This window comes from Eptesicus fuscus, chromosome 2 (assembly GCF_027574615.1).
Source record: "Eptesicus fuscus isolate TK198812 chromosome 2, DD_ASM_mEF_20220401, whole genome shotgun sequence".
Lineage (NCBI taxonomy): Eukaryota > Metazoa > Chordata > Mammalia > Chiroptera > Vespertilionidae > Eptesicus > Eptesicus fuscus.
The window spans coordinates 73,414,795-73,437,093 of record NC_072474.1 but is presented as its reverse complement, the minus strand read 5'-3'; the positions used below and the strand labels follow the sequence as shown (position 1 = coordinate 73,437,093).

The window sequence follows — 22,299 nt, the reverse complement described above, 5'->3', positions numbered from 1 at the left end:
ATTTTTACAGAAGAGGAATCTAGGCCCAGATGACAGCTTAGTCAAGAAGGTGGTAGCGCTGGGACCTACAGGTCAGGGAAATGCCAAAAAGTGAAAAGTTATTAAGAAATTTTCTGGCCAAAACCGGTTTGGCTCAGTGGATAGAGCATCCGCCTGCGGACTCAAGGGTCCCAGGTTCGATTCCGGTCAAGGGCATGTACCTTGGTTGCGGGCACATCCCCAGTAGGGGGTGTGCAAGAGGCAGCTGATCGATGTTTCTCTCATCGATGTTTCTAACTCTATCCCTCTCTCTTCCTCTCTGTAAAAAATCAATAAAATATATATTATTTTTAAAAAATTTCTGACTGCTTGAAGTTAGCTTCTTGTAAACATTTCCTTTTAAATCGTTCTTGTTTAAAAGATTTGGTGAAAGCCACGTGGCAATTTCTTGTGGCGATTTCAAGAGCGGTTTTCAGAGACTAACAATAAAAAGATTTACTTTTCCTTTTAGAGAAGTAGCTTCCTCTCCAGAGGGAAAAACAGACCAGAGTAAAAAGCAGGTGGGCAAATGTTACACAACAGTGATTTCAATTATGAGTCAACATGGGTTCCATGACAGCCTTTTACAACCCGAACACAAAGCCCATCTGCTGCTAGGAGGTACCCGGGGAACAGTCACGGAATGGGGCGTGAAGAATGAGGATGGGAACCAGAAATGGTCTTTATCAGAGAATGTTGACTCAGGGGAATTACTGGATCGGTAACCATTGATTTAAATAATCCAAAGAAAACAGCGGGGGCCAATTACTAGCCAGGCCGCCGGGAAGTGAAAACTGCCGACCGGGAATTGACGCCGGTCCTACAAATTCTAAGCTGTTTGGCCTAAAACGCGCCCGCGCGCCCGCCCGCCCGGGGAAGCCGGAAACCGGGGAGTTCGAGTCCAGCCAAATCCCGGTTCCGCCCCGCGCACCGGGCGGGAACAAAAGCGGCGGTGAGCGGAAGCCGCCCACCTCTGCTCTCTCACACAAAAAGCCCGTGGATCCAACCCGGGCATCGGCGCGTGCAGTTCCCGTGTGTGAAAGGCAAAGGATACAGTTTAATACGGGGGGGGAGGGGAGTCCTTTAAAATTCGCTTAAATTAGCTTTCGCTTCTTCAGCCCACACCTTAGGCGGTTACACACAAAGCGCCTCTAGGCATCGCCACCTTTCCGTCCCCGGGGCCCACACGCCGCCGCCTCCCCGGGCCGCGGAGGCGGGAGGGCAGCGGGCACACCGCCCCCTGGGGGAGCCGGGCCGGGCGGGGGGCAGGGAGGAGGCGGCCGGTACGCAGGCCGCGCCGTCGGGCGGGGCCGTCCCTCCCGCTGGCTCGGGCCCGGCGGGGCGGGCTTAGGCCGAGCGGCGGAGCCCAGACGCCGGCCCGCGGCCAAGGAGGAAGGCGGCGGCGGCGGCGGAGCGACGGGACGGGGCAGCGGCGCCCCGCTGTGGTCCCCGCCCCCCTGCCCAGGCCGGGGCGCGATCCGAGGCGGCGGCGTGGGAAGAGCAGGCATGGCTGAGCCCTCACCGCCGCCCGCCGCCGCCGCCGGCGCGGAAAGTTCCAGCGAGGAGCCGGCGAGGGGCGGGGAGCGGCCGGGCCGCGCTGCCACCGGGGGCGCGGACCCAGAGGGCGAGGCGGGGCCGCCGCCGGCCTCCCCCGGGGGGCAGTCGGAGCCCGGCTCGCCGGTGGCCGCCCCCTTCTTCCTGCTCTACCCGGGCGATGGGGGCACCGGCTTCGCAGCGCGCCCGCCGCCTCAGCAGCCGCGCGCCTGGAGGACCCCGCCGTCGCCGGGCTCCCCGCTGCCCTTCCTGCTGCTGAGCTACCCGAGCGGCGGCGGCGGCGGCGGCGGCAAGCACCGTGAGTGGCGGCGGGAGGGCCGGGGGCGGGGGCGGTGGGGAAGCACCTGTCCCGGGGCGAGAGGCCGCCGTGGTCCGAGCGCCCGACTGTTCACCTCCAAGTCTCCCCCGGCCGCGGGCTCCGGCCGGCGCGGCCTCCCCCCCTCTCTCCCGAGCCGGGCGCTCGTCCTCGCAGACTCTCACGCGCTCCCGGGTCCCAGACCCCGTCCCGGGCCGGGAGCCTTCCCGGAGGAGGGGAGGAGGGGGCGGCGTCCGGCCCGCCTTCTGCGGGCTCCCCGCGCCGCCGCGGCCAAGTAGGTGTGGCCGCCGCGCCGCCGCCGCCGCCCGGGCGGCCTCCGCGGTGCCAGCGAATTCTTTACGAGCGTTTGCTCGGGTCGGTGTCGCAGACCCGTCCCCCCGGAGTGGGAAGAGAACCCCGGGACGGTGCGCCAGGGGACGAGGCGGGGATGGCGGCTTCGGGAGGGCACCTCCCGGGCTCTGGCTTTTGGCTGGAAGAGGCCTCCACCCTCCGGGACCGCTGTCACCGGAGCCTCTGGACGAGCTGACCCCACTGTGTGCTCTGTCTGTCAGCACATGTTTGCTGCTACCCGTGATGAGCGGGGCCAGAGGAGGCAACTGTGTGTAAAAGACTTCTTGGAGGAGTGTTAAATCTAATTTTAAAAGATAAGATCTTACACGTGAAAGTGTAGATACTGAAGATACGAGGCATGATATGTATATAAATGCGAAGTACTTCGCTGTATGAGCTCTGAAAAGGGAACGAAACTTGCCTAGGGTAATAAGGGGGGTCTCTCTCTCTCTCTCTCTCTCTCTCTCTCTCTCTTCTCTCTCTCTCTCTCTCTCTGCTAGAGTTTGTTTTTTTTTTTAAGCATCAAGGCAAACCTTTTAATTGCTCTGCACTGCCAAGAAATCCTGACTGCCTTTTCTGCCGCCTGAGCCATCAGCGGGGAAAAGATTAACATTAGTTTGAATATCTCCTATGTGCATGTACTGATTATCATAGTTAATCCTCACATCTCTGTGAGCCAAATACCGTGCCACTTTTTCAGATGTGGAAGCTGAGGATCAGTATTAAGTGATTTGTCCTAAGAAACAGTAAGAGAAGGAATGAAGTTGGCCCAGATTCCTTGCCTACCAATCTCATGCTCTTGAAGCAAATACCACATGTCCAAAACGGTGGTGGGAGATCCCGCCTAGGTTACCGTCCATTAGAAGTAGTCCAGTGTCACCTTTATCATTTTCTTTATTACTTGCTCCTTATTTCTTTATTTCTTACCTACAAAATCTTCCGATGGGAATATCTAATCAAGGAAGAAATGAGTCCTCTTATAAGCAGAGTTCGATAAGAATATTCTCAACACTGCTTTTCAGTTTCTAAGGACTCGGCTTTCTACTTTGTTCTTTCAGCACAGCCTCTATTTTTCTCCTTAAAAATTATTTTTTTTATTTCTGTACTAGAGGCCAGGTGCACGGATTCGTGCACATTGAAAGAAAATTAATTGGAAGGTGGCTGGTGGGGGCCTTCACACCCTGGAGCCAACCTCCCGTGGTCCCTCCCCGGCCAGGCCCTCCAAGGGCCTCTGTGGAATGAGTGGCATCCCTCCCACAGGTGGCGTCCCTCTGTCTGGCCTGCAGGGATCGGGCAGAAACTGCCAGTCTGACATCCCCCAAGGGGTCTCAGAGTGCGAGAGGGCACTCTGCAAAGTTGCTGTCGCTTGACAGCTCCTGCCTTGAGCATCTTCCCCCTGGTGGTCATTGCACATCATAGCTACCGGTCAGCCGGTCGGTTAGGCTTTTATATATATACTAGAGGCCCGGTGCACGAAATTCATGCAGGGGGAGGGGAGGGGCTTCAGCCCAGCCTGCACCCTCTGCAATTGGGACCCCTGTACCTTTTTCTTATCTAGCTAACCTTTTCACATTTAAAAAAATTAACTGAAATACCACCTACTCTGGGAAATCCTCTTTGAACAAATCTCTTTACAATTAAGCATTTTCATAGTATACCATTCTTTTTCTTTAGCAGCATCTTAGAGTGGATTCAGTGTGCTTCTCATTCTTGTGTCTGAATTTTTTCTTGTTTCTCTTGTAATAGCGAAGCTTATCCAATTTACATTTGCCCTTTAAGGGCTTATATTTGGTTCAGTTTCTAGTTGGCTCCCTGCTTTTTTTTTTAAGCAATAAATTTGGGATGTGATAGTAAGCCTCACTTGTAATCAAGCCTGTGGGTCTCCCTATCTGGATATTTCTATAATACCTATCACTCTAGCATACCAGAGATTGTGTTCATTTATAGAAAATAACAATAAATGTCACCTGATCATTTAATCTTCTAGTAATATTTTATAGCAAGATGAATTATTCAAGTAATTTAACTATTACAAAACTGAGGCGTACAGAAATAAATCACATTGAACAATAAAGAATGACTCAAATATCAAAGCATTGTACACTTAGGGCCTCCCTTGTCCTGTGCCTCAGATATCATAGCATAGTACACAGTTCACATGGAACTCAGCTTCCTTTAAAATAGGAAGGGATGCCATACTCATGAAGCAGCTACTTCCACACATATATATATATTTTTTTTAATTCACAGCACATACTCTTTGTACTAATTGTTGGAAAATCACCCTAGCCATTGCCTCTGTTCCTCTCTGTATTGTTGCCTTACATTCTGATGTCATTACTGCGCTTTTATCATCCACTCGCTCTAATAAGATTGTGAGTTTTTTAAGGGCAGAGATCATGACTTGAGCATGTGTTTCTCTTCATGGTGCCTAGATAAATACTCAAATGCCATCCAGTCCAAATGACTGTGATGAGAGAGGCCCACCATTGCTGGAGACCTCTGATTTTTATTTAAGGGGACTCACTTGTTCTGCGCCTTTACAGTAGGGGCTGAGGGAATTTGGGGAAACCCAGACAGAATTCTCCTCCTAAAAGATTTTGCGAAGCTGGCATCCGGGACCGCCGGGCGGCTTCTTCGCGGGACCGCCAGGCATTTGTCCAATTAAAACCCAGACACACAGCAATAACAAAGGCACTGATCTCCTACTGCTAATGCGTGGGGAACAAACCCCAGCCTACAGGAACTCACCCCCGCAGTCACAACCGGGCCGAGGGTGGACCTGGGCTGGTGCTCCTAACTCTGGGGAGAGGGAGACTTCCTGTGACCTGGGATACTATCAACCGAAAAATCAGAGAAGCACAGGGGATGATTCCAAAACACGAAAGATAACGCTGGCGATTCCTTCAATCTCTGGGGTAAAAACAAACCAAAACAAAACCCTGAACTTGTACACGCATGCGCAGAAAAACGTTGCTCAGAGGAAAAGCAATTCAGACCCAGGCGGGAGGGCTGTGGGCTAGAGGCCCCAGACTCCGCACCACTCGCCCGAACAGGTTCATAGTGCAGGCTGGCCAGCGGAGTGGCTTCTTCATCCGGGACCTCAGGTGGCTTGGCCTCTTCGCGCAGGACCGCCAGGCGGCTTGGCTTGGCCTCTTCGCGGCCACCGAGCCTCCCGCCACTCCCGCCCCACGGGACTGTGGGAACTGAGCAGCAGGTGCATGGAGCAGCCGGCCCCGCCCCCACTGTGGGGGTCGCCATGTTTGTTATGGCCTGAGGGTCAATTTGCATATTCCCTCTTTATTATATAGAATATAGATAATTGTTTATTTTTTAAATATGTTTTTATTGATTTCTGAGAGGAAGGGAGAGAGATGTAGAAACATTAATGATGAGAGAGAATCATTGGTCAGCTGCCTCCTCTATGCCCCCTACAAGGGATCAAGCTCACAACCCTGGGCATGTGCCTGACCAGGAATCAAACCCTGATCTCCTGGTTCATGTGTGGAGGCTCAACCACTGGGCCACATCAGCTGGGCCTATCAGTTCTTTAAAACTCTGTATAACGATTGTGGTACAGCATTTGAAGTAGAAGAATTTTTCAACTGTTGGCCAGTATAACTAGTGGATGTTAATTTCAACTTCAGTTGATTTTATTTGATTCCTCCCTACAATAACAGTAGGTGTATGGCACAGTTTGTTAGCGTTAAAATTCTAATAGCTGCTCATGATATTTATTTCTGAAATAATTTATTGATATACGTGTAAGTGCTTAGAAAAATTACTGGGAAAATGCCAGAGTCCCACTTCCACTGTGTTTATTTATTTATTCTTTTTAATCCTCACCCGAAGATATGCTTTTTCATTGATTTTAGAGAAATGAAGGGAGAGAGAAAGAAACATGAATTGGTTGCCTCCCACACGCACCCTGACCTCGGGATCAAACCTGCGTCCTGGGTATGTGACCTGACCAGAATCGAACCCACCACCTTTCAGTGTATGGGACAACACTCCAACCAACTGAGCCACACCAGCCAGGGCCCACTTCCACTGCGTTTAAAGACCAGTCACTCACTAAGGACATTTCAAATTAGTAAAAGATAACTGTTGTATATTTTATTCACATATAAAATTGACTTAAAGTAGTTCTTGTTTTACACTGAGTTTTTATTTTTATCTTTTATTTTTATATGTACTTTAGAACTCACACATACTTGGAAAAAGGAATACTCTGTTTATTAATAAAAATACTTTCTTGTCGCTGCCCTGCAGAGTCAGTGCAATATTGCTTTCTGTGATGTACCTGACACCAGAACCCTAGCTCTCCTGACTGTCCATTTGAGCAACTAAGACCAGTTTTTAAAAGACTTCTCATTTCCGTTACCAGGATAATATTTGCATTCAACCTAAACATCCAATGAATATTTGCCTACTCAACACTCAGTTTTTAACTCTGGCTAATGTATTTGTCAAAGGTGTATAATATATAATAACTTTGAGAGACTATACAGGGTGAAGCAAAAGTAGGTTTACAGTTGTTCGTATGGAAAATAATACAGTAATTAATAAATAATAATACAAGAATAAACTTTTGTGTACTTACAACTATAAACCTACTTTGCCCCACCCTATATTAAGGCATTCTCTTTTTATTTTAGGAATCCTGACTGTACTCAGAGATTTTAAAGTTAACATTTACTTTTGAGTTCAAAAGCTTTGTGTTTTGCTTGTTTGTTTGTTTTTTAAGATTTTTTATTGATTTTTAGAGAGAGAAGGAAGAGGGAGAGAGAGAAACATCGATGTAAGAGTGTAGCATATGTGAGAACCCAACATGTATAGGATGCCTCCTGCACATCCCCTACTGGGAATTGAGCTGCAACCCAGGCATGAGCCCTGACTGGGAATGGAACCATCAACCTTTTGGTGCGTGTGACAACACCTAACCAACTGAGTCACACCCAACTTTGTTTAAAAGACACTAATGAAAATAGCAAAAGTGCGTGCAGAAGAGTAGCCTAAAGTTTTTTGGGTTTGGGATATGTACTGTGTCTGTAAAATCTTACAGTATATCCTATATAATAAAAGCCTAATATGCTAAGTGTCCAGTCATCTGGTAGACCATTCACCAATCAAAGCGTAATCCTATATAATAAAAGCCTAATATGCAAATCAACCGAACAGCAGAACGACCGGTGGCTATGACACGCACTGACCACCAGGGGCCAGATGCTCAACACAGGAGCTGCCCCCAGCCCACAAGCCTCAGGCCAGCCAAGGTGGGTGCCAGCGGGGGCCCCGCCAGTCGCCCCACAGATTGGCCCTGATTGCCAGCCAGGCCTAGGGACCCTACCTGTGCACAAATTTGGGGCACCGGGCCTCTAGTATGCTAATGATATGCTAAGGCCACTCAACTGCTTGCTATGACATGCACTGACCATCAGGGGGATCACGGCTGGCGAGCACAGCGGCAGTGTCAGGAGCCTCTCCCGCTTCCACAGCAGCACTAGGGATGTCCCACTGACGGCTTAAGCCCAGACTGCGAGAGGGTGCAGGCCATGCTGAGGGACCACCGCCCGAGTGCACAAAATTTGTGCACCAGGCCTCTAGTAATGTTCATAAAGTATCCAGCATGCTTATAAGCAGTAAGAAAGGAGGTTTCTGATGTGCCTTGTTGGGTTATGTCCCTTTCTGAGTTTTTGAGGGCTGGTAATCTCAATTTTTTAACTTCTAGCTTTAAAATCTCATCAGAGTTTCCACGATGCCAATTTTTTGTTGATTTATAAAAATTGCAAGTAACAAATACATGGATCTATTCTCATTTTTAGATGCTTTATAACATAAGTACATAGAATGCAAAGTGAACTTTCTTTTCTGTGGGTCCCCAGTCCCCCTTCTCCACCACCTTTGAGTTTGGTGTTTTCTTTCAGAACTTCTGCATACATTCACAAACATGTAGATGTTCATATTTAATGGGTGTTTTTCTCCTTATATATGACCTCCCACACTAATTTCTCATCAACTATATAAGAAGGAGCTATTTGCATGCCATGGTCCAATATTTTTAGTGCCTTTCTTGTCCATTCTAACTTTAGAAGTCATCTTGGGGATGGATGGGATGGGCAAGAGATAGCTTCTCCTTGGTGTTGGAGGGAAGAGGCACTCCTACCATCTGCACCATTACCAGCTTCTATTGACAGTTACTCTTCTTCCAACTCTGAGAGCTGCAGCAAACATTTATGTTTAAGACAATGCCATGCAAATTGCCCACATCTCTGCCCTTGTGTTTTATCTCCCAATTACAGCAGTTTACAAAAAAATTGTCCCACTCAGGAAACAGCCTTCTTTGTATTTATGCTGTTTTGAGATGGGAGGAGGGCTTAGAGAGGAAAAGAAAGAAGGGAAAAACCTTGGAAAGGACCGGCATTGTTATTGTAACTACCCACTTCAACATCAGTATACCTACTAGTGAGTGTCTTGCTGGAGCCCTGGAAAGTGCAGAGAGTGAGGCTCCTAGAAACATTTGACTGTTTTTCACAGATGCTCTTTAAGGAGCTCTGATTTGGGGAAGGACCTTTCTTATATATAAACCCAGGATGAATATTTAAGGTGAGAAAATTACTTTTATGTTCACAGTTTCATACACAAACATAAAATATAAAGATATGTACCTATTATGTATGTATGCATATATATATTTATATATATATATTATTTATGTGTGTATATACATGTATTCATTGATTTGGGGTTATCCTCCATAGACATTTCTATTAGTGTGTGTGTGTCTGTCTTTTATTGTTTAGTAGTACTCTAGAAAACATTATACCTGGTCAGGAGTTGAATACTCATTAAGCAGTTTATCTGTTATATGCTTTTTAAATTTTGAAAAGACAGGCGTAATTTATTCTGTTTTGTAAATATTGAGGCAGCTGCCCAACACTGGGAGATATGGGCGGGGGAGGGTTGAACCATCAGAACACGAAAGTTTGGAGCATTCACCTTCATGATAGTAGTTTTTAGAACAGCTTCATTTGTGACTTTTTTTAAAACAATATTTTGATATAATTAATGTAGAGAAGTGCTGCATTTACAATACTGTGTTTCACAAATCTTAGCCTTCAGCTCTTTTCCAACTATGTTAAGAATGCAAACAGTCACTTTGTGATCTGTTAACTGCTGTTTTGTCAAATGGCAGATATTATCAAGCACCCTTAAAAAAAAAAAGGCCCTGGCCAGTGTGGGTCAGTTGGTTGGACATCGTCCTGTGAACCAAAGGGTGACAAGTTTGATTCGAGGTCAAGGCACATACCCAGGTTGCAGGTTCAATCCCTAGTCGGGGCAAGTTCGGGAGGTGGTCTCTCTCTGTCTCTCTCTCTCTCTCTCTCTCTCTCTCTCTCTCTCTCTCTCTCTCTCTCTCTCATATCCATAAAAACATATCCTCCAGTGAGGATTTTTAAAAAAAATTAAAGCATCCCTCAGAAATGTAACATCTTCAGTTAGTGTGTAGTTGTAAATTAGTGACTACCAGAGAACTGGAAGTGAGCCTTTCAGAATACTGAAATGCAGGTGGGTCACTTTCTACACACAGCTGCAATAACCAGGGTCATCCTGAGCTGCTGAGGTATAGGGAGCTGGGTTATGCCCACATTTCCTGCCTCATGACTAAACAGCCTGCCTGCTGCTAGCCTTCCTGACTTGGCTTTTATCACCACTGGTGCCTAAACTATCGAAGTTTGTCTTCCAGCCAGTTTCTCCCTTCTCTTCTGCCTCCTTTCTTTTGTTTTATCTACCCGTTAAGCTTGGCGTTATCAAAAAGTCCTATCACGCTTCTGATTGACAAAGCAACAGTTTCAAAATGTCAGGTGTAATCTCTGAGTCTTTGACTTTGTTTTGGCTGCTCCCCTCTTAGTAACCATACAATATATTTTTACTGATTTCAGAGAGGAAGGGAGAGGGATGGAGAGAGAGAAACATCAATGATGAGAGAACCATCAATCAGCCACCCATATGTTCATTCTTTATAGACAAGAGTTTTCTTATTTCTGATCTTCATTCTGGATACTAAAGGATTCTAAAAGGCTCTTCATTAGATAACAAAAGTTTTACTGTAGTTAGGCAACCCAAACAATTACACATAAAGAATATGACAAGTAAGATAATAATAGTACTTAATGGCTACCTTTTATAGAATATTTTTATGTGACGGGCAGGGAGTTAAAAACTTTACATGTATCAATTTTTTGTTATATTTATAAGAGGTAGTTCTTTAAATGTCCAATAGATAAAGGAGCCAATACATAAAAAATACTTAGTTAACAATAAAAGCTGAAAAGAAAAAATGGGGAGGAGGAGTCCATATAGACTTCATATAAGTAGATGGATGTAACATGTTTTTCATAAGAATATTTGATTCGGTGTCTCTAGAGGGACTTATCTAAATTATTACAAAAATTCTGACAGAGTAACCTTGAATTTGAAAGATTATGTTCTGGAGATTCAGATTCTGTGGTTTTAGGGAAGGTCTTATCTCAAATTTTAGTGCACATCAGAGTCACCTGGAGGTCTTGTTAACACAGATTTCTGGCCCTATCCCCAGAGGTGTGGTTTTTTGTTTTGTTTGTTATTTTTATTGAGGTATAGCTGACACATAGCATTATATTAGTTGCAGGTATACAACATAATGATTCAATATTTGTATATAGCAAATTTCTGACTCCAAAACTCATATTCTTAGTCACTGTGTGCTCCCTCACCGAGACCTTAAAGAAACAGTGTGGGTAGAGGGCAGTCAAGGTTGCTGGATAGGAGAGAGAGCAGAGGAAAGATGGCAAAAAAGGCAACATTTTAGACTAAAGAACTAGTATTGGCCTCAAAACATACTCACCCAACTGTATTCTTTCTGTCTTGCATCCTTTCCCTTTTTGTTTGACTTTTAACAGAAAACTGTGTTAAAGAGGTCCAGTTTTATCTAGAAGCTAAGAGAACGTATTTTTCTAGTGTAGGTTATAGGTAGTAAGGAGTCTAGGTAGATGATGATGAGAATATGGCAGAATGAACTGGATAATTTTGCAGGACATCATAACTGTTATATTTCTACCCAAACCTTATTAACATAGAAGCTTCTTTCTGTAGTGCAAAGTGGCTCAAGTGTGAATTTTAAAATCTACTTTGGGAAGTCAGTAGTGCACCATAAGCATTAAAGAATTGGCTTGAAATTATGTGAAAAGAAATGCTTTTAGAGTTGCAAAGCAGTAGATATTTGAGAGGGTCAGTATCAATATGGCTAGGCCCTGTGCTGTAACTGTATTTGAATAATTATGAAAAGTTCATAGTCTTCCCAAAATGTATCAAGAGTTGAGGACTGCTGGGCAATGAGGTATTCTTCACAGAGCCCATCTTAGTGATTGTCTGGTTCTGTATTTGTTTCATATCAATGAACATGACACTCAGCATGTGTCAGAGAGAGTGGCATGAAGGGTGGATCAGAGGCGGAAAAGTTTGAAACCTCATAATCATAGGAAAGGAGAGATTGCAGGCTGTGACAGCAAGAGGCATGCAGAAAGCAAGAGAAATTATTTCAGCATGCTGGCTTTTAGATATGGTTCTTCCTCTAGAATCTGTTTAGGGACTCCCCACAGACATTCATCTCCTTCCCTCGCCTTTTTATGAACTTAAGAAATCTGGTCACCTGATGTGAATGCTGGTAAAATTCTGACCCATCTCTTCTTCCTTCCTCAAAGCCCAAAAGAGGCCCCAGCATACCCTTTGATCAGATCTCCTCTTTACTTTCCTCTGTCACAGTCCCATGAACATTCATCCTTACTCACTTTCATTTCATGTGACATTAGGGTTTTTGCCCCCCCACTAACTCTTGAAAACAAAAGCACTAATAATGATGCTAATGCTGACATATACTGACTACTTACTTTGTGCCAAGCACCACGCTAAGCATTTTACTTACATTGCTTCATTTAACTCTGAGTTAAGTTACTATCCCTATTTCATCAGTGAAGAAACAGGCCCAGAAACCAGTAAGTTGCCAAGGTTACTCAACTTCTCAGTGGTGGATCTAGGACTCACTGTGGGCATTCTGACTCCAGAGTCCACATGCTCTCTCAGCCTGCCTCCCCATAACTGGAATCGTGTCCTAAATTAGAGGCTCCTTTTCAGGCAGCAGCAACCCTCTAGTTCCTTGTTCTATTGAGTAAATCCCTATTTGCTAAAAATGAGTGAATGAATGAATGTGAAACTCACAAGTCGCCAGTTTGATAGAGAAAATAGTTACGTATGTAAGCAACGCTGAATAGCCATCTGTGTGCTAAGGACTTAGGAATTCCTAAGACACCTGTAATTGCCTTTTTCTTGTCTGTTGCCTTGTTCTTTCTTCATATTCCTAGTGGCTGGTATATAGCAGGTGCCCTATTCATGTTACATGAATGATTCTGCCAGGTACAAATGAATAAAGCCTGTGTTAGAATGACCTGACATAAATATAGCTTACTTTTATAAAACTTGGTTTTCATGGTTGAAGTGAAACAGGAGGGTAGAAATATACCACTGCAAGAATATGGAGTACTTTAGAGTTACATACCAGTATCTATACCAACCAGTATCTATTGAGACTCTGGTATTTGGTAGGTCTATTTTAAGCTGATGTGTAATGATGTGCAAAGCAGACAAAGTTCTCGTGGAGCCTAGGGTCTTTGTGCAGCTCGTTATTTAGTTTCATTTTATAACTGCGTAAATTGAGACAAGAGGATAACTTTTCCAAGATTATCTACTAAGTTGTTGGTAGCTCGACATCTCTAAATCATTGCCTGCTGCCATTTAGCCATGAAATCAGGTTTAGTTATTAAGGTAGGAGTTATTTCTGGTGTTATTCTGGTTAAGTGTTTTTAATTAAGGGTTTTTTAATGATTTTTTAGAGAGATAGGAAGGGAAAGGTAGAGAGAGAAAAACATTGATGTGAGAACGACACATCGATCAGCTGCCTCCTGCACACACCCCACTGGGGATCGAGCCTGTAACCCAGGCATGTGTCCCTGACTGGGAATTGAACCAGTAACCTTTTAGTGCACGGGATGAAGCCCAACCAACTGAGACACACCAGCCAGGGCTTATTCTGGTTAATTTTAACTAGTAATAATATTATGCATTTTAACACTTCTGGTGGTGTTTGTTTCTAACAAAATAGTTACCCAGCTTCTCATTTGTAACTATTTTAAAGTACTTATTACCATTCTCGGTTAATATCCACTAAGTAGTACTGAGTCCGCCAAATGTATAAACCTAAAATTGTAGAAATATTAGCAGCATCAGAGGTAAACATAATAGATTCTTGTCCGAAAGAGAGAAGGAAGTGAGAGGGAGGAAGGACTAGAGCATGTGAATAAATCATGATCATTCCATTGAATAATCTTATAATTTAGCAAAACATCTGGGCTTTCCACCAATTATCACAATAATTTATCAAGGATACCCTTTTGTGCTAATAGCAACTAGTGAAAGGAGGGGTGGTGGGAGGGAAGATGAGGTTTTTCTTTTTAAATTTTAAAACTATGATCCAAGAAGCCTTGGGCAGCATAACTTGTGATATTTACAGACTGATTTAGTTCCAAAGGGCGACAAATTTTAAGCACCATTATTTACAGAATAGGAACTAGGTAATAGGAGACAACTAACTATAAAAGAAATAAGTGAAATGGTCTCTTACCCTCAAACCTGTTTGGAAGAATTGGCATACCTACAAGAAATCTATTTCTGAAAAGTACATAATATCATTTAAAATGAAAAAAAAAATTACAAATAACCCAAATGCTCACTAGCATGGAAATGAATCAGAAAATTGTTTATACATACAGTGGAATATTACCTTATAACACAGTAGCCAAAAGGATAAACCACAGCCACCACACTACAGTGTGGATAAATCTTAGAAAACACTATGTTGAGTGAAAGGCTTAGAAGGTTGTAAAGTACATGAAACCCTTTCTTAAAGTTAAAAAAAAAAAAGACAACTGAAGCTAAATCTATTGTTGAGGCATCTGTATATTTGTTGTAATATTTTTAAAATAAGATGATGTACGCCATATTTAGAAATGATTGCACACAGCAGGAAAGGTCCATGCTGAGTTCTCAGTTTCTCAGAAAATGCCACTTATTAAAAACCTGAGCTAAATGTATAAGGGTGAGTCAATGGAATATATGGTTTATGAAACATTAAGGTGTAAAGTGTAAAAGCTGATAGAAATGTCCTCTTTTTCAAATCTTAAATTGGTTGAAATTCATGTCTAGGAAATTTCATGAGGACCTTGCCTATGGTTTGTTTTTTGTTTTGTTTTGTTTTTTGTTTGGTTGGTTGGTTTTTGTTTTGTTTCTTTTTATTTTCCCTACGTAAAAAATGTAATCCTTGGGATGGAGCGCTGAAGTTGCAAAGCATAGAAGGAAACGTGGACTTTGGGGCATCAACACACAAGCAGTTTGAATTCCCAGATCTGCCCCTCACTAATTGTGTGATCTTGGACCAGTCACTGGCTTACCTTTGGTTTCCTTGTATGTAAAAAGGGCATATCAATATCTACTTTGCAGGATTCTTGTGAGGATTTTTTTATAGTATCTATAAAACCTCTTACAGAAAGTAGAAATTCAATAAATGATTATTACCTTAAGCAATAATTTTTCCATATTGTATAACAGGGACATTGGGCATAACAAATCAGTCTTTATAATAGTGACAGTAAATATACTTTAAAAGGAATGTAACTTCCAAGTTTGAAATGTGAATCTTGTTTGCTTTGAATCAGTTGTAATGTGGAAAAGATGAGCTACGTGAACAGTTAGAACATAGTATTAGATCATCATCTTGGGTTTGAACTTCACATAGGCCTATTAATTCTGTTTAGGCCACAGGCTACCCCAGCCCTCCTCACAATTGTTCACAAATATGTGCCTTTATTCACAAGTGGGATTAAATGAGAAAATAGTTCAGTACATCATGTAATTAGTATGTTTATGAGGAAAAATGAGAATATAAGAAAAAAAGATCAAGGTTTATATGTCTTACTGATGACTTACTAATAATGCCTTTATATTCTAAGCTAATATGTGTACTTGTAAAGACTCACATGTAAAAATAGTATTCACCAATATTTAGAATTATTTTATTAGTCTTCTACAAATAGTGCTTGTTTTGTAGTAAATTCATTGCTTACGGACAGTGAGTAACTGTTCATGCTGAAGACTAGGTATAACTAGATAATGGAAGTATAGGTTTTCCTGCCCACCCACAGTTCTTCTGAAATGGCTGCTAATACCTCCTCAGACTGATAGATCTGGGAAACTCAAGGAAAACCAGTGTGGGCAGGTTTTTCTCTCCTTGGCAAAATTTTAGTTGCTTTTGACTTCCCTCGGTGTGTCCTCTAGCTGACTCTTGAGAAGGACCTGTGGAAGGAAAGTTAACCAAGTTTCTCTGATTATTAACCTGGATGTTCTATTCCTGGTATGTTGTAATCAACCTGAATCTCCTATTCAGGGGTTAGTAGATTGGTTGGTTGGTAAAAGGATTGCTTGTCGTGGTTTGTGACAGGCTGAATTGGGGTATGGGTGGACTACAGGCAACCCCAAAGCATTCAGATTTACTTAGGAATTCACTGTTCTATATTTTAAGACTGTATCAGTGACCTAGAATATTGATGTCATGTATAAAATAGCCAGGCCTGTTTAGCATTGTGGTTCCAGGAACTATTCAGTATAAGACTTTACATGAATGTTTACTATATTTTGAGGTATTGCATGGCTTAAAGTGAAACTCTATCTATCCCCTTTCAGTTTTAATATGTAAATGTATAGCTAGAAAGAAATCAAACTGTAATTAAATGAGTTAAATGAAGGCTTGTGTTCAGTATTTGGATATGCAAATTCTGCATCCTCAAAAGTGATCTTGTCTTACTACTGCATGTCCAGTGTCTGGATTGCTTCCTGGCAACCTAGAGTACTCTCAGTGAATATTGAATGAATGAATGAGTGAGTGAGTGAATGAGTGAGTGAGTGAATGAATGAATGAATGAAGGAATAGCACTGGGTCCACATGTAGGATAATGTTGAAAGAGATTTAGATAGAAATGAGTAAACCTGGAATATTTTATTTTCCTTAGTAACTTAAGGATTTTCTTCCTAATTTTAAATATGTATATACTTATATACATTTTTTACATTATACCAGTTTACCTTCCTCTAACAATATAATGCTCGTTTACCTACAGAATCTGATTCTTAGCATTTTTTCATTGAGCTTAATTTCACATTAGGATAAAGCATTTATGAAATTTTAATAATGTTCTAGGAGAATTTTTTTCTTTTAGTTTTCAAAAATTAGTATATCAAGATATCCCTCTAATAAATCTCTAGAATGAAATAGATCATCTTGGGATATATTTCTTTTTTAAAAAAATATATATATTACTGATTTTTTACAGAGAAGAAGGGAGAGGGATAGAGAGTTAGAAACATTGATCAGCTGCCTCCTTCACACCGCCTACTGGGGATGTGTCCGCAACCAAGATACATGCCCTTGACCGGAATCGAACCTGGGACCCTTCAGTCTGTAGGCCGACGCTCTATCCACTGAGCCAAACCAGTTAGGGCTGGGATATATTTCTTGAAGTTGTATGTTCCTCTTTACAACCAGATCCTTAAATAGAAAGAAGAAAGAAAAAAAAAAAACACTTGTTTTCAATCATCCAGAACACTGTCAAAGAAAATCTTTATCATCCCTTATCTTCTTGTTATTTATGTAGCCCAGAAAGCAACGTACAGTATAAACGTCTCCTTGGATAATACAGATATGCATGTGGGTCAGTGGGTGAGTTGGTCGGCTGGTTTAAGAGAATATGAAAATGTGTCCTTAGGGTGTTCCAGGATGGGAGAATTTTAAAAATATAACATAGTTTTATCTTCTGATTAGAAACACAGTACATGCTTAGTATAGAAACTTGGTAAATACAGAAGTATTAATAGGAGGTGAAATTGGCATTAATCAGGAAGGATTTTACTTTTTAACATCAAGGGGTTTTTTTTTCTTGCATTTCTGTCAAGTCTAAAATGTCAGGTTTTTGTGCTTTGGAGAAGGAAATTACAAATGCCTGAGAGTATAATATTTAAATTGAAAATCTGCTTTAGCTTTTCTTAAAACACCACCTTTAGCAGAGTAAAGAATTTTAATATCTAGCCCTAGCTGGTTTGGTTCAGTGGATAGAGCATCAGCCTGCAGACTCAGGTCCCGGGTTCAATTCCGGTCAAGGTCACATGCCCGGGTTGCAGGCTCAATCTCCAGTGGGGAGCATGCAGGAGGCAGCCAATCAGTGATTCTCTCTCATCATTGATGTTTCTATCTCTCTCTCCTCTCTGAAATTAATAAAAATATATTAAAAATAAAATAAAAGCAGATTATAAAAAAAGAATTTTAATATCTAGGTATATAAGGATAAAAGAGATGTGGACTATGTGCTTGTTAAATTAATCTAACTGCCTCTTATGTTAATTGTCCTGTTATCCTAAAGTGAGGGGAATTGATGAGGATCTGTGCATTGTGTTATGTCTGATCACAGTTTGACTAGCACAGTCTGGAAGTGGGTTGTGCAAGATGAGAGCAAGCAGCCTAATTGCTCTCCCTGCATCAGCAGCATCTATAAAGCATCCTGGGAATTGCTCGCCCTGCGTTCAGAGCAGCTGGTCACATGAGCCTGGATTTTCAGTTCAGTTCATTAGTCAGCCATTTTGGTCAACACCCTGCTTACTGCGCACAACCAATCCTGTCAGAACTCAGCATCCCGGCTCATCTGAGCAGATCCTGGAAGTGATTCTGCAGTTCAGGATTTTGTTAAAGCTAAATTGAAAATTTTGTTCATTTTTTTTCCTTTTGTATTTTTTTTTTTTTTCTGCACAAAGGAGGAGGATTTTTCACTTACACATGCAGAAGCCAGTTTTTTAAAGCCAGCTAAGGTGGCATCAGCTGTGCAGGATTTAAAGCCTATAGCTCAGCTGAAGAAGACGGGGTAGGGAAGGGAAGATAAAAGGAGTGAAGCTGAGAAAAGACAGCATCATTTTATTTTGTTATGTGGTAGAAACTGTCTCTGGGAAAAGATAGTGTAGAATTGTTTATCTTGAACAGCTGGTTCTTAAACCATAAGATATTGTTCTTTGTGTGTGTTCTTTTTTAACCTCCTGCACCCCTTGAGAGCTTTGTTCCAGAGCTTTGGATTTGGGGGGTTTTGGCGAGGAGGTTTTATTTTTGTCGGGGGTGTGTGTGTGTTTGTGTGTGTGTTGTGGTCCCAGCTGAGTCATCATGTCTGCTCTGACGCCTCCAACCGATATGCCAACCCCCACCACTGACAAGATCACACAGGCTGCCATGGAGACCATCTACCTTTGCAAATTCCGAGTGTCTATGGATGGAGAATGGCTCTGCCTGCGAGAGCTGGATGACATCTCACTTACGCCTGACCCAGAGCCTACCCATGAAGGTATGGTCAGACCCTGTCCATAGTATCTCACCAGCACCCTCATTGTTACAGCAGGCTGGGAGGGCCAGGGACAGGTAGGAAGAAACCATACTCTAACTGTTAACGACCTTCTCTACTTTATTGGTAAATAAATATTTTCCCTGCCCCCTAAAGTATCCTTTCAACAAGATGCTGGTGCTTGTTTAGAGTTCTTTGTCTTTAAGCCTCTAAAGAGAACATTTGAGGTCATTTATCACATCTGACCCTAATCGATAATGAAAATCTATTAACTTTGATTATATACTGAACTATTATAGAAATCACAGTGACTCTTAATAGAATAAGTTAGGACAGCCTGATTATAATTGTACATGATACAGTTGAAACACTCAAGGAATATCGTATTATCAGATATAATGTTAGACAGGCTATGATATCTAGAAAAATATTTGGTCAAACATTATTGTTTTTTAAATAATATGGATTATTAGGTTAGATGAAAAAGCAGTTTTACATTCCGTGCTTATTTAATGAATATGGACTCTTAAAACAGCATAATGACTGAAAAGGTTAAACATGATTAATAAGGTAATCCCTACCCATGGAGTCTTTTGGCCATTGCTTTTTGCAAGTTATTTGTGGTCACTATGATGACCCAAATTTCCATTGTCACTACCTTTGAGACTTTTGTGTACTCTTGACTTGTCACTTTCTAAATTGTGAGAGGTTGTTAGCTTCTACCCCTTAATTCTCTTAATACCATAAGGAAGAGAATTAATTTGAGTCATAGCTCCAAGTTATTTTGTTTTTTTTTAATGCAGTAGTGGCCTCTTAGCTAGTGTTTATTCTGTACCCTTAAAAATAATGAAAAGAGACATGCTCACAAATGAGAGAAATTCTTCATAAACCTCTTCCTGATGTTTAGGCATATCATATGCAAGACAGTGGGTAGAGGGAAAGTGTACATAGCAGACTGCATTAGGGAAAAGTGATTCCCTGCCCTTGACCTGGCCTTGCAATCTTCCCATGACTCAGATTTCACCCATTGTGTCTGCTAAGAATTTTATTTTCCCGTTAGACTTAGCCTTGAGCAAGTATTAGAAAGGGTTAACCTCACAGAACACAAAGCAGTCATTTGGGGTGTGTCTTTAAGGGCAGTGTTTAAGTAGTTTTTAAGACCCTCTGCATCTTGGAACAATTGTTTTGTCAGTTGGCTGCTTCCTTTAGCTCTAAGTTACAGAATGCACAAGGTAGAAGACATCAGCTGGAATTCCACATAATGACAGTACTGTTTAAAACAGGCTTTGGAGATGAAAAATACATTTTTAGCAGGCTACCAAGAAATCTTTTACCAAATGTCTCAATTGGCATATTTTGTTTTAAAAAATATCCCCATGCATTTTGAAGTTATGCAATGTGAAATATTCCCTTAATTGTAAAATCCAGTGCATCATTGTCTCAAAAATAGTTCTGAACAATTTTAGTACTTTGAGTATATATTTGTTTTATGAGCAAGATTCCTGTGACTGAGCAGAAGTGAGCTATTTGGCTTATGTTAGCATTTGTAAAGAAGAAATCTGTGACAGAGAGAGCTGGTAACCTAAACTATAAGTGGCACATCCTTTGATTAAGAAACAGACAAATGAGAAGTTCCCAACCCCTTACAGTCAACAATAGAGGATATGAAGGAAATAGAAAATGCTGACAATGAACTTTTACTTTGACATTTACTTTGGAATTTTGCCTTAAGTTTGGCAAGAAAAGCAAGAATTTCAAATGGTTGAAAATAGAAATAATAAAAGAAAGCCCAGGTGCAGGAAAGCATCTGTAGGCTTGGTGAACTAGGGAACCAGTTGGTACTTTTATTTCCTTGCTCCACTGGCTAATTCTGGATGTATAAACAGTCATTTGGGCCCCAGACATGTCTGCTTTAACATTAATACCAGTGACAATTGTTAGGTTTAATTCAGCTATCAGCATTTAAGTGGTGGTCACCAGGCCAGTGATAATGTCAATCTCACCTTGTTGACAAAATGGAGCACCTGGCACCTGGACCCACAGGAGTATTCATAGAATGCTTCAGTGATCCACAGAGGGAAAGACATCTGACCACACAGGTCCTACAGTGGGGCCCCCTGACTCCCACAAGAGAAAGTGGGCAAAAAGCAAAATATACCCTCTTAAAATGATAATATAAGCTGTGGTTATATTATAGCCTCAGCAATAGAAGCTTTGTGGTTTCCAACTTCTGTTCTCTGAAAACAGCCCCTGCCCTTCACTTCAGCCCACAGTGTAGGCTGGAACCTAGTTTCTGCCTAGGTTAACCCTTAAAAACATGGGAATAAAAATATTCACTTTATTATTTTCATACTTATTGGTGGTCAAGGAGGTTATCTCTGTCTGTCTATTTTTTAAATACACTTTTTTAAAAAACGGGAGCAAGTCTACAAATCTTTATTATGAGTACATTTCCCTTAAAGACAAAAGCCTAGGATTGATTCCACAGGGGAGGAGAGGGTTCAGGAAAGGCTTCATCAAGAAAATGAGACTTGGGCCGAAACCGGTTTGGCTCAGTGGATAGAGCGTCGGCCTGCGGATTGAGAGGTCCCGGGTTTGATTCCGGTCAAGGGCATGTACCATGGTTGTGGGCACATCTCCGGTGGGGGGTGTGCAAGAGGCAGCTGATCGATGTTTCTAACTCTCTATGCCTCTCTCTTCCTCTCTGTGAAAAATCAATAAAATATATTAAAAAAAAAAAAAAAAGAAAAGAAAATGAGACTTGGGCTGGACCTTGTGTGATAACTAGGTGATCACCAACCAGATACAGCCAGTGCATTTCAAATAGTGCACAGTGAGCTAGCTGAGCTAGGGAGTAGCAAGTAGTTGGGAGTGGTTCCTCCCTGATAATAAGTTAAGAGGATTAAATGAGAGAGTTAATGCTTTCACACTGTTAATCCTTATATACATTAGTTTTTTGTGTAATAGTTATTCATGGAGCAGAGGTTTGAACTGCAGTGTTTGAAGCCAGATTGATAAATATATTGCCATTTTAACGTATATTGTTTTTATATCTAACATTCTGAAACAGTGTTAAGGTGAACATTAGTAGTTTAAATTCAAATTTTAGCATTGTCCTTTCTCAGAGCTCAATAAACAAGAAAATAATTGGTTAAAAATAAAACTCAGTAAGAAATGCTTGTTTTCCTATTAACCTTTTAAAGATGGGGAATCTGATATTGAGAGGTGATGCAGGATAATCAGTTTAATTAAATAAAGCGTACTATTTGGTTACAAAGACAACTATAAGCTTAAAATTACTTTTTTTACTTAGAAAAGTTCCTTCTCAAATACAGATAAAGAGAGAAGGACTGTGAAGAAGTGATCTATTGGACAGACACATTGAGAACCTTTGCTCACGACTTTGGCTTAGAGCACTGTACGTGATGGCAGACTTCATATGTTGTTATTTCATAACTCTGCAGTTTCTCCCTGGTAGTTGTATTTTGTTTTAATGTTCATTTAAGATAGCTGGCATTTACACTGTAATGTATAGAGAGAGAACTTATATGAAACATCTGTGAG

General features: G+C 41.9%; 1 protein-coding gene across 7 annotated transcripts in view; it reads left to right on the top strand.

The window, feature by feature from the left end:
• The first annotated feature begins 965 nt into the window (after positions 1 to 965).
• Positions 966 to 22,299, top strand: part of RUFY3 (RUN and FYVE domain containing 3) — a 77,434-nt gene continuing 56,100 nt past the window's right edge. For 3 of the 7 annotated variants that reach the window (XM_054728517.1, XM_054728530.1, XM_054728529.1), the window contains exon 1: positions 18,561 to 18,738. In XM_054728517.1, coding sequence (XP_054584492.1) covers positions 18,561 to 18,738 — 178 coding nt within the window. Of the gene's footprint in view, positions 971 to 1,403; positions 1,871 to 18,560; positions 18,739 to 22,299 lie in introns of those variants that run through there. The other 4 variants (XM_054728524.1, XM_054728525.1, XM_054728516.1 and 1 more) reach the window with 4 other exon arrangements.